The 23,928-nt window shown below is 29.2% G+C and overlaps 5 protein-coding genes across 6 annotated transcripts in view; 3 read left to right on the top strand and 2 right to left on the bottom strand.

Moving 5' to 3' along the window:
• The window catches only part of LOC119603651 (cadherin-89D), a 94,839-nt gene that overhangs the window by 32,682 nt on the left and 38,229 nt on the right, over positions 1-23,928 (bottom strand). The window lies entirely within an intron of this gene.
• On the top strand, positions 5,032-6,061 carry LOC119603656. Its single transcript, XM_037955768.1, has 2 exons — positions 5,032-5,293; positions 5,449-6,061. The coding sequence occupies exons 1-2, from the start codon at positions 5,066-5,068 to the stop codon at positions 6,037-6,039; spliced, it is 819 nt and encodes a 272-aa protein (XP_037811696.1). The 5' UTR covers positions 5,032-5,065; the 3' UTR covers positions 6,040-6,061.
• On the top strand, positions 12,527-13,589 carry LOC119603661 (glutathione S-transferase 1-1-like). The gene is made up of 2 exons (XM_037955773.1): positions 12,527-12,811; positions 12,880-13,589. Exon 2 carries the CDS (start codon positions 12,882-12,884, stop codon positions 13,512-13,514), a length of 633 nt encoding a protein of 210 aa, XP_037811701.1. The 5' UTR covers positions 12,527-12,811; positions 12,880-12,881; the 3' UTR covers positions 13,515-13,589.
• LOC119603660 (glutathione S-transferase 1-1-like) lies at positions 16,533-17,553 on the bottom strand. The gene is made up of 2 exons (XM_037955772.1): positions 17,429-17,553; positions 16,533-17,356 (listed from the first exon to the last, which is right to left on the bottom strand). The coding sequence occupies exon 2, from the start codon at positions 17,346-17,348 to the stop codon at positions 16,713-16,715; it is 636 nt and encodes a 211-aa protein (XP_037811700.1). The 5' UTR covers positions 17,349-17,356; positions 17,429-17,553; the 3' UTR covers positions 16,533-16,712.
• Positions 22,174-23,392, top strand: LOC119603663 (glutathione S-transferase 1-1). Of its 2 annotated transcripts, none has more exons than XM_037955775.1 (2): positions 22,174-22,316; positions 22,676-23,392. In XM_037955775.1, exon 2 carries the CDS (start codon positions 22,677-22,679, stop codon positions 23,301-23,303), a length of 627 nt encoding a protein of 208 aa, XP_037811703.1. In that variant the 5' UTR covers positions 22,174-22,316; position 22,676; the 3' UTR covers positions 23,304-23,392. The 2 variants fall into 2 exon arrangements, with proteins under 2 accessions (XP_037811703.1, XP_037811704.1); XM_037955776.1 differs by having other exon boundaries at positions 22,252-22,307.

The following is a 23,928-nucleotide window of genomic DNA, read 5'->3' on the forward strand; positions in this document are numbered from 1 at the left end:
GGCCCTAGGACAAAAACGATTAAAATCTATGATCACTTTTATTTCCCACCAAATATTGATTTTTTTGATGAAAACATAAAAGTCCATTTTCTGGCTAAACGAAAGGCCCTAGGGCAAAAAGGATTAAAATCTGTGATCACTTTTATTTCGAACCAAATAAAGGATTAAAATCTGTGATCACTTTTATATCCCACCAAAATGCGATTTTTTGGTGAAAACATAAAAGTCCACTTTCTGGCTAAACGGAAGGCCCTAGGACAAAAAGGATTAAAATCTGTGATCACTTTTATATCCCACCAAAATACGATTTTTTTGCTGAAAACATAAAAGTCCACTTTCTGGCTAAACGGAAGGCCCTAGGACAAAAACGATTAAAATCTGTGATCACTTCTATATCCCACCAAAATGCGATTTTTTGGTGAAAACATAAAAGTCCATTTTCTGAAGGCCCTAGGACAAAAGGATTAAAATCTGTGATCACTTTTATATCCCACCAAAATGCGATTTTTTGGTGAAAACATAAAGTCCATTTTCTGGTTAAACGGAAGGCCCTAGGGCAAAAAGGATTAAAATCTGTGATCACTTTTATTTCGAACCAAATATTGATTTTTTGTTGAAAACATAAAAGTCCATTTTCTGGCTAAACGGAAGGCCCTAGGACAAAAAGGATTAAAATCTGTGATCACTTTTATATCCCACCAAATATCAATTTTTTGTGAAAATATAAAAGTCCACTTTCTGGCTAAACGGAAGGCCCTAGGGCAAAAAGTATTAAAATCTGTGATCACTTTTATTTCGAACCAATAAAGGATTAAAATCTGTGATCACTTTTATATCCCACCAAAATGCGATTTTTTGGTGAAAAATAAAAGTCCATTTTCTGGCTAAACGGAAGGCCCTAGGACAAAAAGGATTAAAATCTGTGATCACTTTTATATCCCACCAAAATGCGATTTTTTGGTGAAAACATAAAAGTCCATTTTCTGGTTAAACGGAAGGCCCTAGGGCAAAAAGGATTAAAATCTGTGATCACTTTTATTTCGAACCAAATATTGATTTTTTGTTGAAAACATAAAAGTCCATTTTCTGGCTAAACGGAAGGCCCTAGGACAAAAAGGATTAAAATCTGTGATCACTTTTATTTCGAACCAAATATTGATTTTTTGGTGAAAACATAAAAGTCCATTTTCTGGCTAAACGGAAGGCCCTAGGGCAAAAAGGATTAAAAAGGGCAAAAAGGATTAAAATCTGTGATCACTCTCATATCCCACCAAAATGCTATTTTTTTTGGTGAAAACATAAAAGTCCATTTTCTGGCTAAACGGAAGGCCCTAGGGCAAAAACGATTAAAATCTGTGATTACTTTTATATCCACCAAAATGCTATTTTTTTGGTGAAAACATAAAGGTCCACTTTCTGGCTAAACGGAAGGCCCTAGGACAAAAAGGATTAAAATCTGTGATCACTTTTATATCCCACCAAAATACGATTTTTTGGTGAAAACATAAAAGTCCATTTTCTGGCTAAACGGAAGGCCCTAGGGCAAAAAAGATTAAAATCTGTGATCACTTCTGTTTCCCCAAAATACGATTTTTTTGTGAAAACATAAAAGTCCTTTTTCTGGCTAAACGAAAAGCCCTAGGGCAAAAAGGATTAAAATCTGTGATCACTTTTATATCCCACCAAATATCAACTTTTGTGAAAATATAAAAGTCCACTTTCTGGCTAAACGGAAGGCCCTAGGGCAAAAAGAATTAAAATCTGTGATCACTTTTATATCCCACCAAAATACGATTTTTTTGTGAAAAGATAAAAGTCCACTTTCTGGCTAAACGGAAACCCCTAGGACAAAAAGGATTAAAATCTGTGATCACTTTTATATCCCACCAAAATGCGATTTTTTGGTGAAAACATAAATGTCCATTTTCTGGCTAAACGGAAGGCCCTAGGGCAAAAACGATTAAAATCTGTGATCACTTTTATATCCCACCAAATATCAATTTTTTTGTGAAAATATAAATGTCCACTTTCTGGCTAAACGGAATTAATTAAGTCATATTCCCAAAATCACAATATTTTGCTTACTCTGTAGTTTAAGCCTTAAGAAAAATAATCATTGACTCACAAAATTATATATTTTATATCCTTATGAGTCTCTAATATGGACGTTATGACTATTGGTGTGTCCTTAGTCTGTGTCTAGCCAAAACTTAAGATCTGAATGTTTATCGTCACACTATTTCCATTAAACAGTATAAGGTAGACTTAAGCATTGAAAGAAAATCTGGATTGGAAAGAATAAAAGGTCTAGATGATATTGATAATGCAAAATAAGTTAAACAACTGTTTCGACAAACACAAAATATTTCCATTAGGAAAACAGCTCGTAAAGTTAAATGCTCTGATTCTTTTGTGAGCTAAAGCTAAATCTAGGTTGAAGTCGTATAAAGTCGTTCAGAGAGTTTCTAATCAATTCGGCAAAGAACTAAGAATTTTGTTTAAATATACTTGTTGTGTGATGGATAATGAAACTTATGTACTGGGAGACTTTTCACAACTTACGGTTCAAAATTTTTATACGGCTGATGAACGAGGTAATGTTCAAGAATAATTTCCGATAAAAACAAGCAAAATTCCCCAAGACGTATATTGTAGATCAAGCCATTTACAGTTGTGGCAAAAGAAGCCAATCAATTGTAACTTTAGGCTCGATAAACACAGAAATATCTATTACGGGGCATCTCAAAGAAGGGGGTTTACCTCTATCTTTAAACAGCTTAGAGAGTTTTCATATTTCTGGAACGATTAGGCATCATGTCACTATGGAAAAAAGGCTCTTCAGTGGTTCTCGAACAATAATGACAATTTTGTACCACGAGAGGTCCAGATTTTTGGCCTATTGGACTTTTGTAAAAAAAATATTATCACAGTAAAGTTGCGACTTTAAGCGTCAGTGGACTATCTCATCCAAAAATGCAAGGGATACAACTATAAGATTTTTAGTAGGATGACTTCCGTAAAAAGTGGATAAATTTTTGCAAAATTTCTTGAGGATCGGTCTCTACCTCCCAAAATTATTTTAAAGATGGTTCCATATAAAGTTATATTACGAAAATCTTGTTGATGATCATGTCATATTGATTAGATCATGTATTTTACGCGAGCGAGATACAAATGTAGATTGAGTTTAGAATGTTTTGATTTTTACTATATAAAATACATACATATACACCAAGACCTCATATTTCGAAGATCACATTGACGATCAAGTTATATTCATGATGAACATGTAATCTTCTCTAGTGCGATCGACATTTTTATAGAGTTTATAATGTTTTGATGATCACTATATAAGATTTTTACTGGTTTTTACTTATCAGAAATCCCTTAAATTTGAGGCAGGAAAGTATGTACTAGCAATATTTATATTAGAAATGAAATTATAAAGTACGGAAAGCAAAGAAAACTAAGCTAAAGGGAATTGACACATACTTTATTAGTGAAAGGAATGCGCTAAAATTTCTAACTGAAAATCGAAAGAAAATCTAAATAAAATAGTCATCGCCCTAACAAAAAAACGTATACCTTTCGCTAAAAACAACTGTTGATTTGTTTAGAAAACACATGTTAAAGCCAAGAAATCAACAGGAAAATACGTAGCATGAAGAATAGAAAAATAAAAACAGAATAAGAAAATGTCCATAAAAAATTAAAATGATGCAGCACAAATTTATGCAAAACAGCCAAAGCGCATATATCAAAGAAATTATCAAAGAAATACAAGCATAATAATTCTTAAAACTTTAACCTGGAAATGAAGAAATTAAACTGATTTTCGAATGCACAGTAGTTTAGAAACGTTACTTTGGTCTTCAAGTCGCCTACAAAGCCAAACTGCTGTAAATCAAAAGTATTAGCTTAACTCAGTGATAACATTGGAGGCAAGTACTAACCTCGCTTGCTAACAAGTAGGCAGTTATGTAAGCACTGCAGATAAGGAGTTTGGTAAATTTGTAAAAAAACATTCGAAAAGAAAATATCAAGGCTACAAAGTAAGTACTTACGTATACAGTTATTTGTAAGTCATTACTATACGCCTTCTAAGTAATGCAGGCGGTATGTAGTGGTCATTGAAAAGTAAGTTCCTGAGTAAGTAGAAGTCATGACCATGTTTTTGCTGAGATTTCAGCACAATCATGTTCTAATGTCTCCTATAAAAACTGAGATTTTGAATATGTATTTCCCAAAAATTATTTCTAAACCACTGTGGAATGCGAGAATGAAAAAATCCATATTAATGATAATTTTACATCTGTCTCCTATAGATCATTAGTTGTACAGGAAAAAACTTAGGGCGAGTAAAATAAAAAATGTGACATTAAGAACCTGGAATAAATAAATCCTAATATTACAATAGTAAAACAGGCGAGGCAGAGATATAGTTACATTCGGTATAATATTAGAATCAACATGAAATCTTATTCTCAGAGGACTATTTCTAGGGACACTCACTGTTTTTGAAACAACCCACAGCTAAAAGTAGCAACACTTCTGTTGATGCTAATATTTTAGTGTTTATTAGTTGTATTCATTCTTTAAGATACTTTGTTTAAAACGCGCATACCTGTAGTTCAAAGAATTTTCTTAATAGCTAAAATAAATTTTCACAAACTGTTTAAAAACAGCTTAATTTTTGCCATAAACATAGGATTTTTCGGAAATACCTGTGTGTGTAATAAAATTACCAAGAAAAAGTATATTATTCAAATACTATTTAAGGCACTTAGTCCAGGTAGTTGAAATTTAATACAAAATCTATAATACATATTTGAAGTGAATTGTTAAATTAACATGTCACTAATGACATGCAAAAGTGACTATTTGGAAATTTCCAAGAAAATTTCGGTGTAAAACTAACGAACAGATTTAGGGATCATATGCTTAAAAGATCGTAAAAAATTAGTTTTTGTGAAATTTACTATAAATAGTTAAGGACATGCTGCAGGACATTATCAGTTGCGTTTAGTAAATAAAGCAGTGAACATCAGAGAAATAATATAAAAAAATGAAACCATTTCAAAAAGTATTTTATTTAACTGCCATAGTAGCTTTAGGATCCCATGTTACAGCCATACCTGTTGATCCATCATTGTCTCTGGACAATAACGATGAAGCTACAAATCGGGAAAATGAACAAACAGAAGATCAGAAATCACCGCCTACTTCAAGTCCAGTCTCTAATTCTGATAAGGATTTAGAAACCTCTAACTCAAATCAAGAAACAACATATGTGGTAAGTAAAGCCGATAAGTTTCAAAAATATATATAAAACGGAGTTACAAATTTCGAAAGAAAATACTCAAAAAGTATTGATCTTAAATTTCTCAAGAATTGTTTAACATTGTTTCATCAAGATCACTTTTAAAATCTTATATTTCTCTCTTTTAGCTACCCGAACATCATTCATCTGGTGGCACTGCCAGCGGTCATTTTGATCCCTCCCTATATGCCGGTTATTTAACTCCCGAAGCTTTCCAACAATATCTAGCACAATTTGCTGGAGCCTTTGGACCTTATGGCTATCCCGGCTATGGTCCAGCTCCCGTCTATCCTGCCCCCTATGCTGTACAAACTGGTTATGAAGGCTTTTTAGTGCCCTCACCATCCACTAGCTTAACAGCTAGTGGCACAGTTAATTCCTCAAGCGGCAATATATTAACCGCTCTCACTAATCTCATTCCTGCTCTAATGAACTCTACTATATTCCGTGTAGTTGCCACCGTTGTAGGAGCTATATTAATGTTAATTTTTGGTGGTGCTGTTACGACTGCCATCTGCAATCTAACACCTCTATGCGATATTTCCTTTAAAGCTGTTACATATCTGAGAGGAAATGGTGCTGCCAATATGGGTCGCATGTTGGCTGAAGAAATGACACCCGAAAGAGTAAGACGTGCATCGGAATTTGTGCGCAGTGCTATACGTAAATATACGGAAATGCAGAAGGTTATGGCAGCAGAGAAAAATTTGAATGAATGAGCAAAAATGGGTTTTGAAAAACTTTATTTTAAAGTCTAAATTATGACAAGAATTTCAGAATCTCGTAATTTAATATGTATGTATTTAAAAAAAATAACGTAAAGAAAATGTAATTTAAGTATTAGTAATTTACACGCTAGATATTAAGTAATGACAATTATTCTTTTAAATAAAAGAAAATTTTTTTAAAATATTAAAAGTTTTATTTTAGTTTTACATTGGCCTCTGCATTAAAGCAGTTAATAATTTACTTTAACACTTTATTCTTTATTAAAAAAACTTCTAGAATGTTTTTTTTCTTTGCTTAATAACAATAAAATTGTTAGTGGTTTTGCATAAAATTTAGAACAGTAATAATAATACTTGACTTTATGTCAACAACCTGATAAGAATTGAAAATTATATATTTTTAACACTTCATCATATGGTATGCAGATAGTAGACAAAGCTTATCTTTCATAAAGTTAACATGATTTTGATACCCACCATCACCAAAGATGGGAGTATTGATTTTGTTATACCGTTTGTAACACATCGTAATATTGGCCGTATATCTAATATCTATTCTGGGTCTTGAAATAATTATAGGTTACTATTAATTTCGAAATTTCAAGTAGGCGAGATGCCACACCCACATGCAACATAAGTATTAAAAGTAGCATATCTCAGAAACTTCAATAGGGAGTGGGAGTGGCAATATAAAATCAGTATATCTTAGAAAATATAACAGAGTTCTAAAATTTTGTTGAAGCCACTTGAGTGTATTTGTGAATATTTAAGACAAAATGGCAGAATTTTATATTTTCACTAAAAAATGGATTTTTGATGAGAAATAAAAGTGATCACAGATTTTAATCCTTTTTGCCCTAGGGCCTTCCGTTTAGCCAGAAAATGGACTTTTATGTTTTCACAAAAAATCGCATTTTGGTGGAAAACAAAAGTGATCACAGATTTTAATCCTTTTTGCCCTAGGGCCTTCCGTTCAGCCAGAAAATAGACTTTTATGTTTTTACTCAAAAAATGAATTTTGGCGGGTAACAGAAGTGATCACAGATTTTAACCTTTTTTTAATCCTTTCCGTTAGCCAGAAAATGGTCTTTTATGTTTTCACTCAAAAATCGAATTTTGGTGGGAAATAAAAGTGATCACAGATTTTAATCCAATTTGCCCTATGGCCTTCCGTTTAGCCAGAAAATGGACTTTTAAGTTTTCACTAAAAAATCGAATTCTGGTGGGAAACAAAAGTGATCACAGATTTTAAATCTTTTTTTTGCCCTAGAGCCTTCCGTTTAGCCAGAAAATAGATTTTTATGTTTTCACTAAAAAATCGAATTTTGGTGGGAAACGAAAATGATCACAGATTTTAATCCTTTTGCTCTAGGGCCTTCCGTTGAGCCAGAAATTGGACTTTTAAGTTTTCACTAAAAAATCGAATTTTGGTGGGAAACAAAAGCGAGATTAGGTTAGATTTTTATTATTATTTTTATATTAGGGCCTTACGTTTAGCCAGAAAATCTGAAAATCTCAAAAATGGATTTTTAGTGGGAAACAAACTTTAATCCTTATTGCCCCAAAGCCTTCCTTTTAGCCAAAAAATGGATTTTTATGTTTCTACTAAAAAATTTAATTTTGGTGGGAAAAAAGAAGTGATCACAGATTTTAATTCTTTTTGCCCTAGGGCCTTCCGTTTAGCCAGAAAATTGACTTTTATGTTTTCACTAAAAATTTAATTTTGGTGGGAAAAAAGAAGTGATCACAGATTTTAATTCTTTTTGCCCTAGGGTCTTCCGTTTAGCCAGAAAGCGGACTTTTATATTTTCACTAAAAAATTTCCGTTAGAAAAAGTAAATTTTCAAATTGCAATTTATGCTACTTGTCCAAATGTAGAGTAGTAAAAATTCGTTTTAGCATTGCATATTAAAACTTTGCTTTATATATCAAAAAATAATTTAAGAGTAAATAATCAACATCCCCTTAAAGCCTTCTAGACAAATTTTTTTCCGTTTGTAGTTTCGATTTTATTTATATTCAAAAAATAAAAAATAACGAAATGTAGGTTTAGTTCAAGGTTGCAATAACAACAAAACACGCCTTAAATGGGTATAATAACAGAAAAAATATAATAATAAATTAAAACAAATAAAATAGTAAAATTTTGCTCTTTCTTTAATGATTCATTCACACATTTAGTTTAGTAACTGCTACATATTTGGGGGTACAATGACTTGTAAGAAATAAAATATTGTGATAATTTTGTATTTTTTTGAAGGCAATTAAAATTGATAGTGGAATTTTCGAAATCCCTTTCTAAACCAGTTTCAAACGTAAACTGCAATTGTGATACAGAAAATAAGAAGAAAAAATAGCTTAGTCACGTTTAAAGTTTAAATACTATATGGAATTTTCAGTTACTTTTTAAATACCTACTGAAAAATAAAAAAAAAAAATTAACAGTTTTTTAACTAAATTGCATTTGGCTCATAATGTGTGAGTGGTATAATTTAAACAGAAAATAAATTAAGAACATTTGCAGCTATTGATTACACATTAAGATAAAGATTTTATATCTGGGTAAAATGCTTATTGTCAGGCTCATTTGTGATTCCTTTAATGTTCGATATCTCAATATTTAACATTAATGCAATTTATTTAGTACACAAGTATTATATAAATTAATTTGAATAATTTTTATAACATTTTTCTAAACAATAAGTCTCCGACTAAATGCAACTGTGTTTAGTCTTCTATATAAATCTATCTCACATTTTTCTATGGAATGAATTACTCTCATTGTTAGTCGAAATATATTTATATAGTACATACATATGTACTATATAAATATATTTATATAGTACATACATATTGTTTAGACTTGCCGATCCTATTCCTACATATTTGTGAGTCTATAAATTATTTAGATTGTTGAAACTTGCATTTGCCCCCAAATCGCTCCCCTTTTTCTAGATATTTTTTATTTTTTATTGCCATTTGAACTGTGGCGTGTATCTAATCTCAATTCGAAACCATTTACTTGAAGTGCAATTTTTGTATCTGTTACTAAGTGTTTAAATACTTGCACTATATAAAAAAAATGTTTAATTAACTGACAAATACTTGTTGAATGTGGAATTCTATATTTATATTGAATATAATAAATTGGTATTTGCAATTTTACCAGATGGTCGGTTAGAAAATTGCAATGGTTTTATGTGAAGAGAGATATTATATCAATAGATAATTTTAGATATCACCATTATTAATCCATTTCCTAAAATATTAAATCGGTTATTTTTACTATAAATATACGATCGGGAACATGCTCGAAAGCTTGTCCTTTAATAATAGTTTAGACACAATTTTACAACATGGCCGGTAAAGAACTCACTGAGTTACAGTGGGTCAAAATTTAAAATTTTTGTCTATCTACCTATCCACCTATCTATCTATCTATCTATCTATCTATCTATCTATCTATCTATCTATCTATCTATCTATCTATCTATCTATCTATCTATCTATCTATCTATCTATCTATCTATCTATCTATCTATCTATCTATCTATCTATCTATCTATCTATCTATCTATCTATCTATCTATCTATCTATCTATCTATCTATCTATCTATCTATCTATCTATCTATATATCTATCTATCTATCTATCTATCTATCTATCTATCTATCTATCTATCTATCTATCTATCTATCTATCTATCTATCTATCTATCTATCTATCTATATATCTATCTATCTATCTATCTATCTATCTATCTATCTATCTATCTATCTATCTATCTATCTATCTATCTATCTATCTATCTATCTATCTATCTATCTATCTATCTATCTATCTATCTATCTATCTATCTATCTATCTATCTATCTATCTATCTATCTATCTATCTATCTATCTATCTATCTATCTATCTATCTATCTATCTATCTATCTATCTATCTATCTATCTATCTATCTATCTATCTATTCTATCTATCTATCTATCTATCTATCTATCTATCTATCTATCTATCTATCTATCTATCTATCTATCTATCTATCTATCTATCTATCTATCTATCTATCTATCTATCTATCTATCTATCTATCTATCTATCTATCTATCTATCTATCTATCTATCTTATCTATCTATCTATCTATCTATCTATCTATCTATCTATCTATCTATCTATCTATCTATCTATCTATCTATCTATCTATCTATCTATCTATCTATCTATCTATCTATCTATCTATCTATCTATCTATCTATCTATCTATCTATCTATCTATCTATCTATCTATCTATCTATCTATCTATCTATCTATCTATCTATCTATCTATCTATCTATCTATCTATCTATCTATCTATCTATCTATCTATCTATCTATCTATCTATCTATCTATCTATCTATCTATCTATCTATCTATCTATCTATCTATCTATCTATCTATCTATCTATCTATCTATCTATCTATCTATCTATCTATCTATCTATCTATCTATCTATCTATCTATCTATCTATCTATCTAATAATTTTGATAATTTCCGAAAGGGTGGATATATGTATGTATAATAAACTAGGCCCATACATGCATACATAAGTATTTGTATATATAATTGCGTTCCGAAATTTAGTTTAACGTTACGATACTTGTTTTGATGGTGGGTATATGGGATTCGATATTGCCGATTATTGTTGTATTCTTTCTTTGGTATTAAAAGAGGTAAAGTTAGATTAGAATATTTAAAATTCTAAACAAAAATTTAAGCAAATCGTGAGACACAGAGTCTTAATTTTTATACTATTTGATTCACATATGTATGTATATATATATATATTCTGAAGGCCAATAAGTATCGCATTTTAATACCATAAATAACACCTTATCAATTATTGAACATATTAAAAAACCTCAACTCTTACTAAAATAAGAAAAAATCTTGTGGTTTCAAAATAAGTATACAAATGCTACTTAAAAACAACTGATCTTGTATTTTCAAAACTATTATGAATCAACCATTCTATTCAATAGCTTTATAGTACATAAATAGTTTGTTCATATGTATGTACGGATGTACTACAAATTTTGTATAGTTTTGCAAAATAGTAAAAAAATCCCATTACGAATTTTAAGATTGTTTGAATCATATTTTTTGTTTCGTTTAAAGTTTGACATTATTATGAAATTCTCTAAAACATAAATTCTCACCATGAGTATTAAACATGTCTTAAGCCTTTATTATTTACTCAACTTAACTGTACGATCATCAGTCATTCACTCACTTTTTCCATTTAATCTCAAAAATGACGTGTTCTTTTAAATGGGGGTTTTCATATAAACATTTATACAAATTTGTTTTTTTCTGAAATTTCATTAGTGTAATTTTTTTTTTTTTAAAGTTTTTGCCTAGTCATCATGATCATGTTTGCTGATCGAGTGTTAAGAGAGCGTAAATAGAGAGTATGCGTAAAAAACATTGTAAAACAAAACAAAAAACAATAGTACGTATAAAATTAATAAAAAATTTTATTATTATGAATACAAACAAAACAAAATTTTTATTGCGTTTCGCAGAATATTTTTGTTTATCCCAAGTTGTTTGTATAAATAATAGTTAACAAATTTGCGGGGTAAAATAATATTAAATAGAATTTAAAAACACCCTACAGTAATAGAAGGTGTAAGATATAAACAAATATATAAATGTAGAACCTTTAATTGCTACAAAGTAGGAAAAATATTGGAATAGACTTTCCATAGTCTGAAATCGTTCCATTTTGCCATATTTCAATAAAATTGAAGAAACTTTTTTTGAAAAATGATGCACATTTCCCCAATCTAGAATGACATCAGTCAAAACAAAAAAGTTTCTCGATTTTCGCGATTTTTATGTATAGAAACAATGAAATTAATCCGATGTGTCGTCGTACTATATAAAGTGCATTTTAGAGTTATATCATCTAAAAGGGACATTTCTAGTCTTTATTGATTAAATATCTTTTCAATTTAAAAGATATTATCTTAAATCTAATGCATATACTTGACATAAACTTAGTTAAACCCCTACAGTAAAATATGGGCGGTAATATCAAGGTTACGCCCACATTATTTGTTGGTTATGCTTTAAGTGTTTTGAGAATTCTCTTTTGATCACAGTTTAAAACAAAATTTTATGAAAATCCGCATTAAGCTTAACAAATATAACTAAAATATTTGTATTGACCATGCCCACTTTCTCTATTTCAATTAGAGTCTGTTTAACTATATTTTATTATATTGCAAAGTAAATACTAATATCACAATTAAAAATTCATTAACAACTATTTACTGGAATTAAAATAAATCTTAATAACGTAAAACAATTGTGAATGAATTTAATAAAAAAATTAAATGCAATATAATCAAAAATCAATCTCTCGTAAGCAATTTTGAAAATAAAACTTGGTTGGAGACTTCAATCACATTTATGTACTTATTATTAGTTTAATCGAAAAACATGGCTGTCAACATGTACCTCTTTCTCTGTACGAGTAGTTAACAATAAACAGAGTTAGTTATCTATTAGTTTAGTTATTTATATGGACGACTAAAGTCTATTATAACAAACTAATGTTTTTCTAGCAATTAATAATGACTTGCTATCGTAAACAATATCAAAAGGTGTAGTGCAGTCAATACAATTTATAAATTATATAAAACAAATAATTTTCTAAAGTTTTAAAAACATTTTGTTAAAGAACTTGATAGACAACAGAACAAAAAATAAAGTAAGTATAATTTTCAAAATAAATACTAAATTATTTATAATAAAAGTGTTTATATTTGTTTATTTTAGCCATGGATTTCTATTACATGCCTCCCTCTGCCCCCTGCCGTGCTGTCGAAATGACTGCCAAGGCGGTTGGTGTTAAATTGAATAAGAAAATCTTAAATTTACCTGCTGGTGAGCATTTAAAACCTGAATTCTTAAAAATCAATCCCCAACACACCATACCCACTTTGGTCGATGGTGATTTCGCTTTATGGGAGTCTCGGGCCGTTATGGTTTATTTGTGTGAAAAATACGACAAAACCCAAAAATGGTATCCCGAATGCCCCAAAATTCGTGCTGTCATTAATCAACGTTTATATTTTGATATGGGTACTTTATACAAAAGTTTTGCCGACTATTATTACCCACAAATTATGAAGAAAGCTCCTGCCGATCCTGAAATGTTGAAAAAAGTAGAAAGTGCTTTTGAATTTTTCAACACTTTCTTAGAAGGACATAAATTTGCTGCTGGTGATGATGTCACCGTAGCTGATATTGCATTATTAGCTTCAGTTACCAATTTTGAAGCTGCCAAATATGATATGAGTAAATATTCGAATGTTGCCAGATGGTATGAAGAGTGCAAAAAGGTAGTTCCTGGCTATGCCGAAAATTTAGAGGATTGTTTGAGTTATAAGAAATTTGTTAAACAAGATTAAATGTAAAAGATTTGTTTTTAATTTATTTTTATTGTTAAATATTTGTAAATAAACTAGTTTTTATGTAATAATTTATTGAAATTATGTGTTTTGGAAATTTAGCGAAAAGCTAAAAATTTTACTTTCCGTTGAACATGGTCTTTGAACAGGGTATTATGCATTTGATTCTAATATTAGTCCTACACCTTTTAGTTTACAACTTAAAGTATTCCGATCGTCTCAGAATCACTTTCTGAGTTGATTTAGTTATGTCTGTCTGCCGTCCATCTGTGTCCATGTAAACCTTGTGCACACGCTAAAGGTAGCAATTTTGAAGATAATTTGGTGAAATGTGGCATATAGTCTTCTTTTGACCCAAGCCTATTGAAAATGGGTAAAGTCGGTCCATTATTTCACATAGCCCCCATAAAACCGTGCCCCCCGAATAGGGCTTTTGAACTCATAATTATGTTAAATGTTCTTGTATCACTTCAAAAATTGGTAAAACTTAGTTTTATATACATAAGTATCATTAGCTGCCGATTTTCGCAATGATCGGACCCTATCGTGCATGCAACAGTCAGGCGAACATATCTAGGTCGCCTTAGAATCTAATAATTCTGTTAGTATTTTCATATTACAGGTCGTAAGCAGACTCTAATTCTAAGTATTTGGAAAATCATTAATTTAGGTTAAAAACGGCAGATTATAATTGCTCACTTATTCTACGTTACTTAGAACCTGTGGCTTTGTGACGTTTTTATTGAACCTTATCTTGACTCTAGCAGACAGTCATAATATTTATTTTAATATTTTGAAGAAATTTATGTCAGAGATTATTAAATTAAAGCGATTAAAGAGGTATATAAGTATATAAAGTTGTATGTCAAATGTTTTGAAAATATTAAATCCGATTTGAATGAAATATAAAAGTAATCTGTGATGACATATTGAAATAAATCATTGTTTTGCTAGCAAGATCAATTTGGAGATATTTAAGAACTTTTCAGAAAAAATCTCAAAAATGTTTAATGATAGCATAAGTTTGGGGAGAAATGGTAGTTGAATAGAGGATTAGTCACCTGTAATAACTCATTAAAATTTCGACTATATAGTTTAATATTCTCTTTTTCTTTAAGCAACTAACAATTAAAATAAACATTCATTACAAATTAAAAAATTTATAAAACAATTATATTGTGGGAACGATAATATAACAAACAACTGAAACGTTCTAGTAAATAGTACCTATTTTAGTAAAAATTCTGTTTGTATTTTTGTTAGTAATTAAAGTTTTTGCATACATACACTCAACAAAATAATTATAAGGAAATCTAACTGAGTGCAAATGCACCTTATATTGACCGATCTGCAGTTAGTAATATGATTTCAGAAATGAGTTAATATTGTTTTAAAATTGTACAGACATCTATAATTAGAAAGAGATTCTCAGTTATACCATACATACAACATATACACACTTTTCAACTGTTATTCGGTAGAAATGGACTCCGAGAAATAGGTACGTGCAAATATAGTTAAAACTTTTCAAAAAATCCAATATGGACTTTCATAAAAATCGTAAAGGTCCGTAGTTTAACGTCACACTATTTCAAAAGATATTAAACGGTATAAGGAAGACTTGAACAAGGAAAGAGAACCTGGATCGGAAAGAAAAAAGGTCTAGCTGATATTGGATTAGATTAGGTGGATAAGAGGATGTATCTATATAAAATCCAAAAAAATACACCTAGGCCAGTATCAGGCCTACTGTGCGCCCCTTTTCATGGAAAATGTTTCCTGATAAAAACACTGAATATATTATCGTCCGATGTTCAGAAACTCTAGCAGATATTGATAAAGCAAAATAAATCGAAAAACTGAAAATCGTAACGTTAAATGTTCTGCTTCTTTTGGGCGCAGAGCTAAAACTGGCTTGAAGTCGTATAAAGTTCAGAAAATTCCAGATCAAATCGCAAAACAGCAATAAAAAACGAGTGAAAAAAATTATGTAGAATTTTATAAGAAATACACTTGTTGTTGGAGAGACTTTTCATATTTCCAGGTCAATGTTGAAGAATAATACCGGACAAAAAAAAAAACCAACAAAATACCACAGGACCATTTGTGTCATCAGGCTTGATAAAGAAATATATATTACGGACTGTGTAAAAATGGCTTTATCTATCTTTAAAGATCTCAGAGAGTCTTCATAGTTTTGAACCGATTTATCATTATGCCACTATGGAAAAACACCCTTAAGTGGTAATTAAACAATAATGCACAAAACTGTCCAGAACTTCAGTGTGTATAATAGATAGTATTGGCCTCTTATAAAAAAATTACATCCGAAAACCGAACATCAATGCTAAGAGGTAAGTACATACGTATATAGTTATTTGTAAGTCATTATTAGACGCCTCCTAAGTTATGCAGGTAGTAGTTATTGAAAAGTAAGAAAGTACAAGTCATTATTATGTGTTTGCTGGGTAATGATTACTCTTTCTATCATCTAAGGGCATATTATAGGAAAAGGATTTTTTATTGAAAATTTAAAAACATTTAAAAGTATGTTTACTAGAATTTCAATTCAAGTAAACAAAATTACCTCTAATGCCAATTCTTAAAATTGGTAAACAATTAATCATTTTTAGATTACATTTTACTAAATTGTAGCATGACATCACAAGTGTTTATACATATCAAAAAGTATGATATTTTTGATAAGATTAAAATCAGAATTTTGCTTACTTAATCTAATCAATGAAAAACAAACACGGGCATTTAACTGATAAGAAAAAAGGTTAAATATAAAAACCATATTTCACAGGGTCTTAAAAATCACTTAAATTTTATTATAGAGCGCAAAGAATCAAACAAACAAATTAATAATTTTCTAAATCCATTTAAGGGTTAAATAACTTGCATTTGCAGTAAAATGGCACAAAAAATTCAAATAAAATAAAAGTTTGCATGTAATTTTGGTGAATGTGGTGGGTTGTAATTGAAACTAGTTTAAACTACATTTTTGCGTTTAAGTTTTTTTCTTTTCTACTTCATATATTTATTCAATAAAAAAGAGAAACTTGAGTTACAATTTTTTGCACTTTTCGTGTATTTTTGTTTCGTTTCTTAATATAAGAAAACTATTTTCTTTTCTATATTTTAATCTTTAGCAGCAGCAAATCTACATCCATATATTTTTTTTGTGAAAACATGTTACTGTTTAGGTTGGAAGTATTTTAAATCATGGCAAGACTCCACATTTTCAGCATAACCAGGTATTACTTGCTTACAGTTATTATACCATTTGGTCACATTTGGATATTTGCTGTAGTCAAAACCTACAGCTTCAAAATTAGTCATGGTAGCGACTAGGGCTATATCGGCAATGGTGTAAGTATCGGTATCGGCGGCATACAATTTGGCGGTCATAAAGGTTTCCAAATGATTAAAGGCCTCTTCGACTAGTTTGAACTTTTCAGGGTCAGCGGGTTGATTTTTCATAACAACGGGCACAAAATATTCCACAAAACTCTTAAAGAACACACCCATATCAAAGTAAAGACGTTGATTAATCAAAGCCTTAACTTTGGGCACCTTGGGGTAAAGAGCACCCGATTGGTCATATTTCTCTGCCAAATAAATGAGTATAGCTCTAGATTCCCACAAGACAAAATCACCATCTACTATGGTGGGTATAGTGTGTTGAGGATTGATTTTAGTAAAAGCTGGATCCATTTGCTCGCCAGCCGCCACATTGATCAATTTCTTATTTAGTTGCACACCTACAGCTTTGGCGCACATTTCAACGGCCCGACAGGGAGGTGAGGGAGGCAAGTAATAGAAATCCATATTTAAATCTAAAATTTTTTATTTAACACACTTGTTAGTTAAATTATTTATTTTTTTTTTTCGAAAATTTAATATTTTACCTTTTGCTATGCCGGTTTGTTAAGGAGTAATTAAAATGTTTTATTTTCTATATTTTCCAAAGTCTTGAAATAAACATGTTTTTTCATTTTTTTCCTTATCACAAAAAGATTAAAAATTATTATCTAACCGATATAGTTTTTAATATACAAAAAATAGCACAAATATTGGTACCGTCATACTAATAGCAAAACTTATGTTCCAATATTTATTGTAGAAGTTTCATACTTTACTACAGTTAATACAAATGCTAAGATAATGATGACTTGTAAATGACAAATATTTGAATTATTAAACTGTTTATATTCTTAAACATATCTAACTATAACATGAAATATTTGTAATCTTTTTTTAATTATTATGGAAATTTACCAAATAGTATTGTTAAATGAACTGTTAGCATGAAAGGTATTTTTTAGGTAAGTAAAGAGACAAGTTAAGAAATTACATAAAGTTAAAATGACTTTCTGTATATTTTTATCAGAAGTTATAAAAAATGAGGCTTTGACAAACTTATTCCAAACTCTACCGATTTTTGGGAATTTGGACCTTTATACAAACTTGCTTTAATTGTGAAATACATTAAGAAGATTCACATGGCAACATTATGATATCCATTAAGGTGTCTCGTGGACCACTTTTTAGTCGGAATATAAAAGAGAAATATAAACAAATATTTTTTTTGAAAATGGCCTCAGTTCACTACTAGAGGTCTCAGTATAATATGATAAAAATGTTGCAAATATTTTTCTGTGTAAGCTAAAAAATTAGGACAATTTCGATAAAAGTCGAAAACAATATGCCTCCCAAACCTAAAATCGTTTTGTGGGCCAAAAGTACTCTAAACTAATTTTAAAAATATTTTTCTCATAATCAGCTTAAACTTACGGAATTTTTGAGACCCATTTCGAAAAAATTGTAGAATTTTTTTAACATATTGTACTGAGATCAAGATTTTCAATCGATGGTAGGGAACTGATGACCGTTTTAAAAGACTATTAATACGCATCGATTGAGAGGCCTTCCTACTTGAGGTTCTTAAAAAACCTGTTTCTCGGGACACTCTAATATCCATGGGTCGGTAATGGAACGAATTTAACAGCGTTTAGCATTTAAATGAGCAAGCTATTATTACATTAATAGTAATTTTCAGAAAGCGATTAAGGACTGTTTCAGAATAAAATTTTCTAGCCAAAACTTATCTTTGGTCCAAGGCATTATAATTTTTTTGTGATCACGTTAGTTTAAAAAGTATGTCTGATATTATTTTTTCTTTTCATAAAAATCTGACATGAACTTTCATATAAATAGCAAAAGATATGAAGGTTCATCGTCATACTATTTCAAATGCGATTAAATAGTATAAAAAGTCTTTAACATTAAAAAAAAAATCCGGGATCAGGAAGAAAAAAGAAGGTCTAGCAGATATTGATAAGGTAAAATACGTCGAAAACTGTTTTGAAGATCACTGGGTTGAAGTCGTATAAAGTTCAGAAAGTTCCTCATCAATTAAATTAGAGGAAAAAAGAGCGAAAAAACTTCCGAGTGATAATCCCCAAGATGCTTCTTGTGTAGAAAGCCAGACTGATAAACACAGAAGTATCTAATAAAGAGTATCTGCAAAAAGGGGGTTTACATATCATTAATAAAATATATTTTTGAACCCATTTGTCACCATTACGCTATGGAAAAAAGGCTCTTAAGTGGTATTCAAGCAATAATGAAGATTTTGTATAACGAAAGGCAAATCCACATAACTAAACAGAACTTGGGCCTGTGGGAAAGTGTTGGAATCTTGTAAAAAATGACTTAAGGAACACAGGAAAGATGTCCCAGGACATAACAACAACAAACACTCCCAAAATGTTGAGTTAGGGTAAAAACTAGATTTTTGGAATCTTTAAGTATAGAGAATTGAATAGACTCAATTGCTTAGGACTAATATTTTTAAGCTTTATAAAAACAACAAAACCAGGCAAAAACAATGAGTTTTAAAAGATTTTCTTTAGCTTTTTAACACATTATTTTAACACTGTGATGACATTGGCAGCAAGTACTTAATACAAATAACTACCTCAATAAGTACTTACCAATAGGGCATTAAAAGGTTGTTTTATTTTAAGCACAAAGAAGTTCAAACAGAATACGAAACTGGGCCTCTTGATTGTTAATTCACTGTCTTACTCACAACACCAATGCTTATGTATTTTATTGCGGGTAGTAGTCATTGAAAAGTAAGTGGTTGGTAAGTACAATTCATAACCGAGTTTTTGCTGGGAATATAATGAGAAGTTTAAAAGAAAATAAACACTCGATTACATTCTCAATATTCGATTTTATAAAACACAAATGACATCAATGAATGCAATTTTATTTATTTATTTTTTTTTAATTATTTTATAATTTGTACTCTTGCCAAATGGAAAATGATGTAATGTTAAACAGATACGTTTCCATACAAAATAAAAAGGTTACAATTAACAAAAAATCATCCATAGTTTTTTTGCTTTTTGAAAAGCAAATAGTTGTATTTAAAAAAATCATATTTTTCTCTATTTTGAAAGAAAAAATAAGTCGATAACTGCTTAATGTAGGGGTTAATTTGTTTTTATAATGAAAATAAAAGAAACAGGCAAAACAATTGGATAAATGCCAAAATAGTAAAAAAACAAAATTATGAATGCAAAAACAAAGTTGCCGGTCGCCAAACATAGAAAATATGCTTGCATCCGTATAAAAAAAAAAAAACAAAACAAAAAATATTTTAACATAAAAGAGAAAAAAACTTATGGAATATTTTATTAAACAAAGAAATTATTGTTTTTATACCAAAAATATACTTATGTATAAGCATAGAAAATTATTAAGAAACTTACTAGTTTTGCAAAATATTCATGAACAAAATTAAAAATTTGTAAATCATATAAATGATAAAAATATAATTAATTTAATTTGTTGCTTATTTTTAGCCAGGAATATTAAGTAAATAATAAATAAATATTAAATAATTTTGAAATTGAGATAAGAATACAAAAGATTTATTTATTTAATTTTTTTTAAATTAACATGTTGCAAAAAAAATTTAAATTAAAAATATAAACTAATAGAAAAATAGCAACGTCATTCTCAAAACATTCTCGCTCTCTCTGTTTTACTCTTAAATGTTTGTACTTTTAAATGTATATGAGAGTACATGGAATGCATATTAGACTGATCCTTCAAATATAAATTTGCCTCGAATGGTTCTTATATTGTTTTTTATTAGTTACATACAATAGAAGTAAAATTTGTATCAAATTAATAAAAAAGTAACAGTTTAAAAATCGAGCGAAAATTTGAAAATTTCTTAAATTTTGAAAATTTTAAACTAGTTTATAGGAGCAGATATAATGTTATACATACATATATGTATGTATGTAAATATATATTGAATATATATACACCGAATTTTATATACCATAATACATTTTTTCACCCAGAGTTCAAAGTATATTTTTGCTAATGGATTGTGAAGTGCTGAATCCAAATCTGACCTCAAAATTTATTCATCACATTAGGTTTTCAAAATATCGTTTCATAAAGTTTGAAAACACCTGTTTTTGACACATTTCCGGCGCTAAAAAGGTTCCAAGACACCTTTATTTATAAAATTTTGTATGTAACCTAAAATTCCAAATCCAAATTCTGTTATATTTTCTTTAGATATTCTTAGGTCAGTTTGGATTCAGCACTACTCAATCTTTTAGAAAAGTATACCTTGGTCTCAGGGTTTTGACCATATAGTCGAAAGAGATGACAACCCCTTCAGTTTCGCCTATATACCTACTATATGGTTTCGACTTTATAATTAATAATTTTTATATGAACCTAAATCGCACTATATATTTTACAACAGTCGGTCCACAATATATCTTATTCACTATAGTCGTTAGTAAATCGATTAAATAATTTTTATGAAATACATAGACATTAATTTATTAAGATTGCTCGATAACTGATCAGAGCTCCTAAAGAGGGGCCATTTTCAAAAATCATTCAAATTCTACATAAATAGCTTTCATAAAAACTTGAATCATTCTATCTACTTCCATAACGATCAGTTTATTATACGATCAAGCTCTTCTAAAAAATTATATATAAATTTAAAAAATAAGTAAATTATTGCACTAAAATCTAAGAGGATCGTTCCAAATAAATATTAAATTTTGTCCCATAATTGATCAAAAAATTAACCTTGATTTAATAAAAATAGAGATCTATAGGTATAATAGATCATAGAATTTGATCAATTATTTAAATTACATAATATATTACATCAACCTTTATATAGAGAACCACCTTCTGAAAAGCATTTTTAATATACAAGTCTAAATAACACAGGCCAACGAAATGAAGGCTTAGAAAAACTTTATAAACTAATCTGACTCGATTTCATGTATTTTTGTTTGCTGAAACCGAATCTAATATTACCCACAATTTACTCGGAAATTTGATATAAATATAAAAATAATTTAAGGGTTAATATCGATGTCATTATAAATGTGGGACTTTCTTATACATATATGGGTCAACAACCGTTTTTTAGAGAAATTCATAAAAAAGTTTATAAAGATTAGTCAAAACTTCGGGAAATTGGTTTCGGATTTTGGCCTAAAATTGGTTTTCGGTAGAATGATACAACTTTTATAAATAATATTGCATTGATGACTTGTTTATTTGATTTTGAATAGAGTGCTGTTTATAGATAAAGATCGGTAATTATAAATTTTGTAAAGAGGGTTAATGGAGAAGAGAGCTTCTACAATTAATAGTTTAAATAGTTCTAAAATTGCACAGTTAGTAGCAGTCGTGTTTGAAATTTTGTAACGTTTACAACTAAGTGTAAGTTAAGTAAGTGCATTAAACAATTAATTATAGTTTGAGAAAATGTTTTTGTAAAATGCTGTAAAATAAAATTAGAAATAATTTCAAAATAGTTAACAATATAATTCTTCGCAATATGAAATGATGGTGATTCAAAATTAAATAACCTAAGCATACACTTTTATATATGCATAATTTTATTAGTGAACAAATATCGGTAGTTAATGCTTAAATTCAAAGGAACTTAAAAAGTATTGAACAGATTTCAAAAGCTGTGTTCTGTGTTCAAATCTGATGTCTATAATTTAAATGCTTAAAATATTTCCATCTAAATTAAAAAGAAAAACAATTTTCAAGAAAACTATTTATTATTTCCCCATTTTTAGAATGGATTTCTACTATTTACCCGGTTCAGCTCCCTGCCGCTCAATCATGATGGCAGCCAAAGCTTTGGGCATTAAACTTAACAAGAAATTATTGAACTTACAAGCCGGCGATCATCTAAAACCGGAATTTTTAAAAATCAATCCCCAACATACCATACCCACTTTGGTCGATGGCGATTTTGTCTTGTGGGAATCTCGTGCCATTTTAGTGTACTTAGCTGAGATGTACGATAAAAGTGAAACTTTATATCCCACGTGTCCTAAGAAGCGCGCTGTAGTAAATCAACGTTTATACTTTGATATGGGAACTCTGTATCAAAGCTTTTCCGAATACTACTATCCACAAATCTTTGCTAAAGCTCCCGCAGATCCTGAGAAATTTAAGAAAATGGAAATGGCTATGGATTTTCTAAATACTTTCCTTAAAAATCAAAAATATGTTGCTGGTGATACATTGACTGTTGCCGATTTGGCTTTATTGGCCACTGTCAGCACTTATGAAGTGGCAGGTTTTGATTTTAGTAAATATACGAATGTTGCCAAATGGTATGCTAATGCTAAGGGTGTAGCTCCGGGTTTCGATGAAAACTGGGCAGGTTGTTTGGAATTTAAGAAGTATTTTAATTGATTTATGACGATTTTTAATTGCTATTCAATAAATTCATTTATAATTTTTAAGAGAATTTAATATAGATTTATATAGAGCTTTTATTTAAATATCAACCAAATTTTCAATATTATATTGAAAAAAGAGCTTTAAAAGCTTTTTATTATGGTAGAAACACTTGCAAAATAATATTACAAATTAATTTTTGAACTTAAAAAAAAATATATATAAATAAATAAACAAATAATTAAAAAATATATTTTTTTTAAAAACAAAATTTATGAAAAAATAAAAAATTGCTTTTTTTAAAAATGCGTTTCTATTTCGGAATACAGAGTAAATATAAGAAGACTAGACGCTTTTGAGCTTTCTATAAGAAAAGAACTTTAAAAGTTTTTTATATGAAACCTAAACATTTGTTTTTGTAAATAAAGTAAACAAAAGCTTTTTAATTTTTTTTTTAAGAAAAAAGTGATATCTTTGTATTTATAAGAAAATTTTTCCAACAAATTTCATATTAAAAAGCTTTGAGCTTTATATAAGAAAATAACTTTAAATGTTTTTATTAGGAAAAATACAAATTTTGTGTTTGTAACTGACGTAAACAAAAGCTTTTTAATCTTTTTTTAAGAAAAGCTTTAAGCTT

The sequence above is a fragment of the Lucilia sericata genome, unplaced genomic scaffold, assembly GCF_015586225.1.
Source record: "Lucilia sericata isolate MDLA Ls3-8-SP2 unplaced genomic scaffold, ASM1558622v1 Contig000323F_arrow, whole genome shotgun sequence".
Lineage (NCBI taxonomy): Eukaryota > Metazoa > Arthropoda > Insecta > Diptera > Calliphoridae > Lucilia > Lucilia sericata.

Coding starts and splice junctions, on each gene's coding strand:
- LOC119603656 (XM_037955768.1), top strand. CDS start 5,066: ATGAAACCATTTCAAAAAGTATTTTATTTAACTGCCATAGTAGCTTTA. Junction 5,294..5,448: donor ATCAAGAAACAACATATGTG/GTAAGTAAAGCC, acceptor TCTCTCTTTTAG/CTACCCGAACATCATTCATC.
- LOC119603661 (XM_037955773.1), top strand. CDS start 12,882: ATGGATTTCTATTACATGCCTCCCTCTGCCCCCTGCCGTGCTGTCGAA.
- LOC119603660 (XM_037955772.1), bottom strand. CDS start 17,348: ATGGATTTCTATTACTTGCCTCCCTCACCTCCCTGTCGGGCCGTTGAA.
- LOC119603663 (XM_037955775.1), top strand. CDS start 22,677: ATGGATTTCTACTATTTACCCGGTTCAGCTCCCTGCCGCTCAATCATG.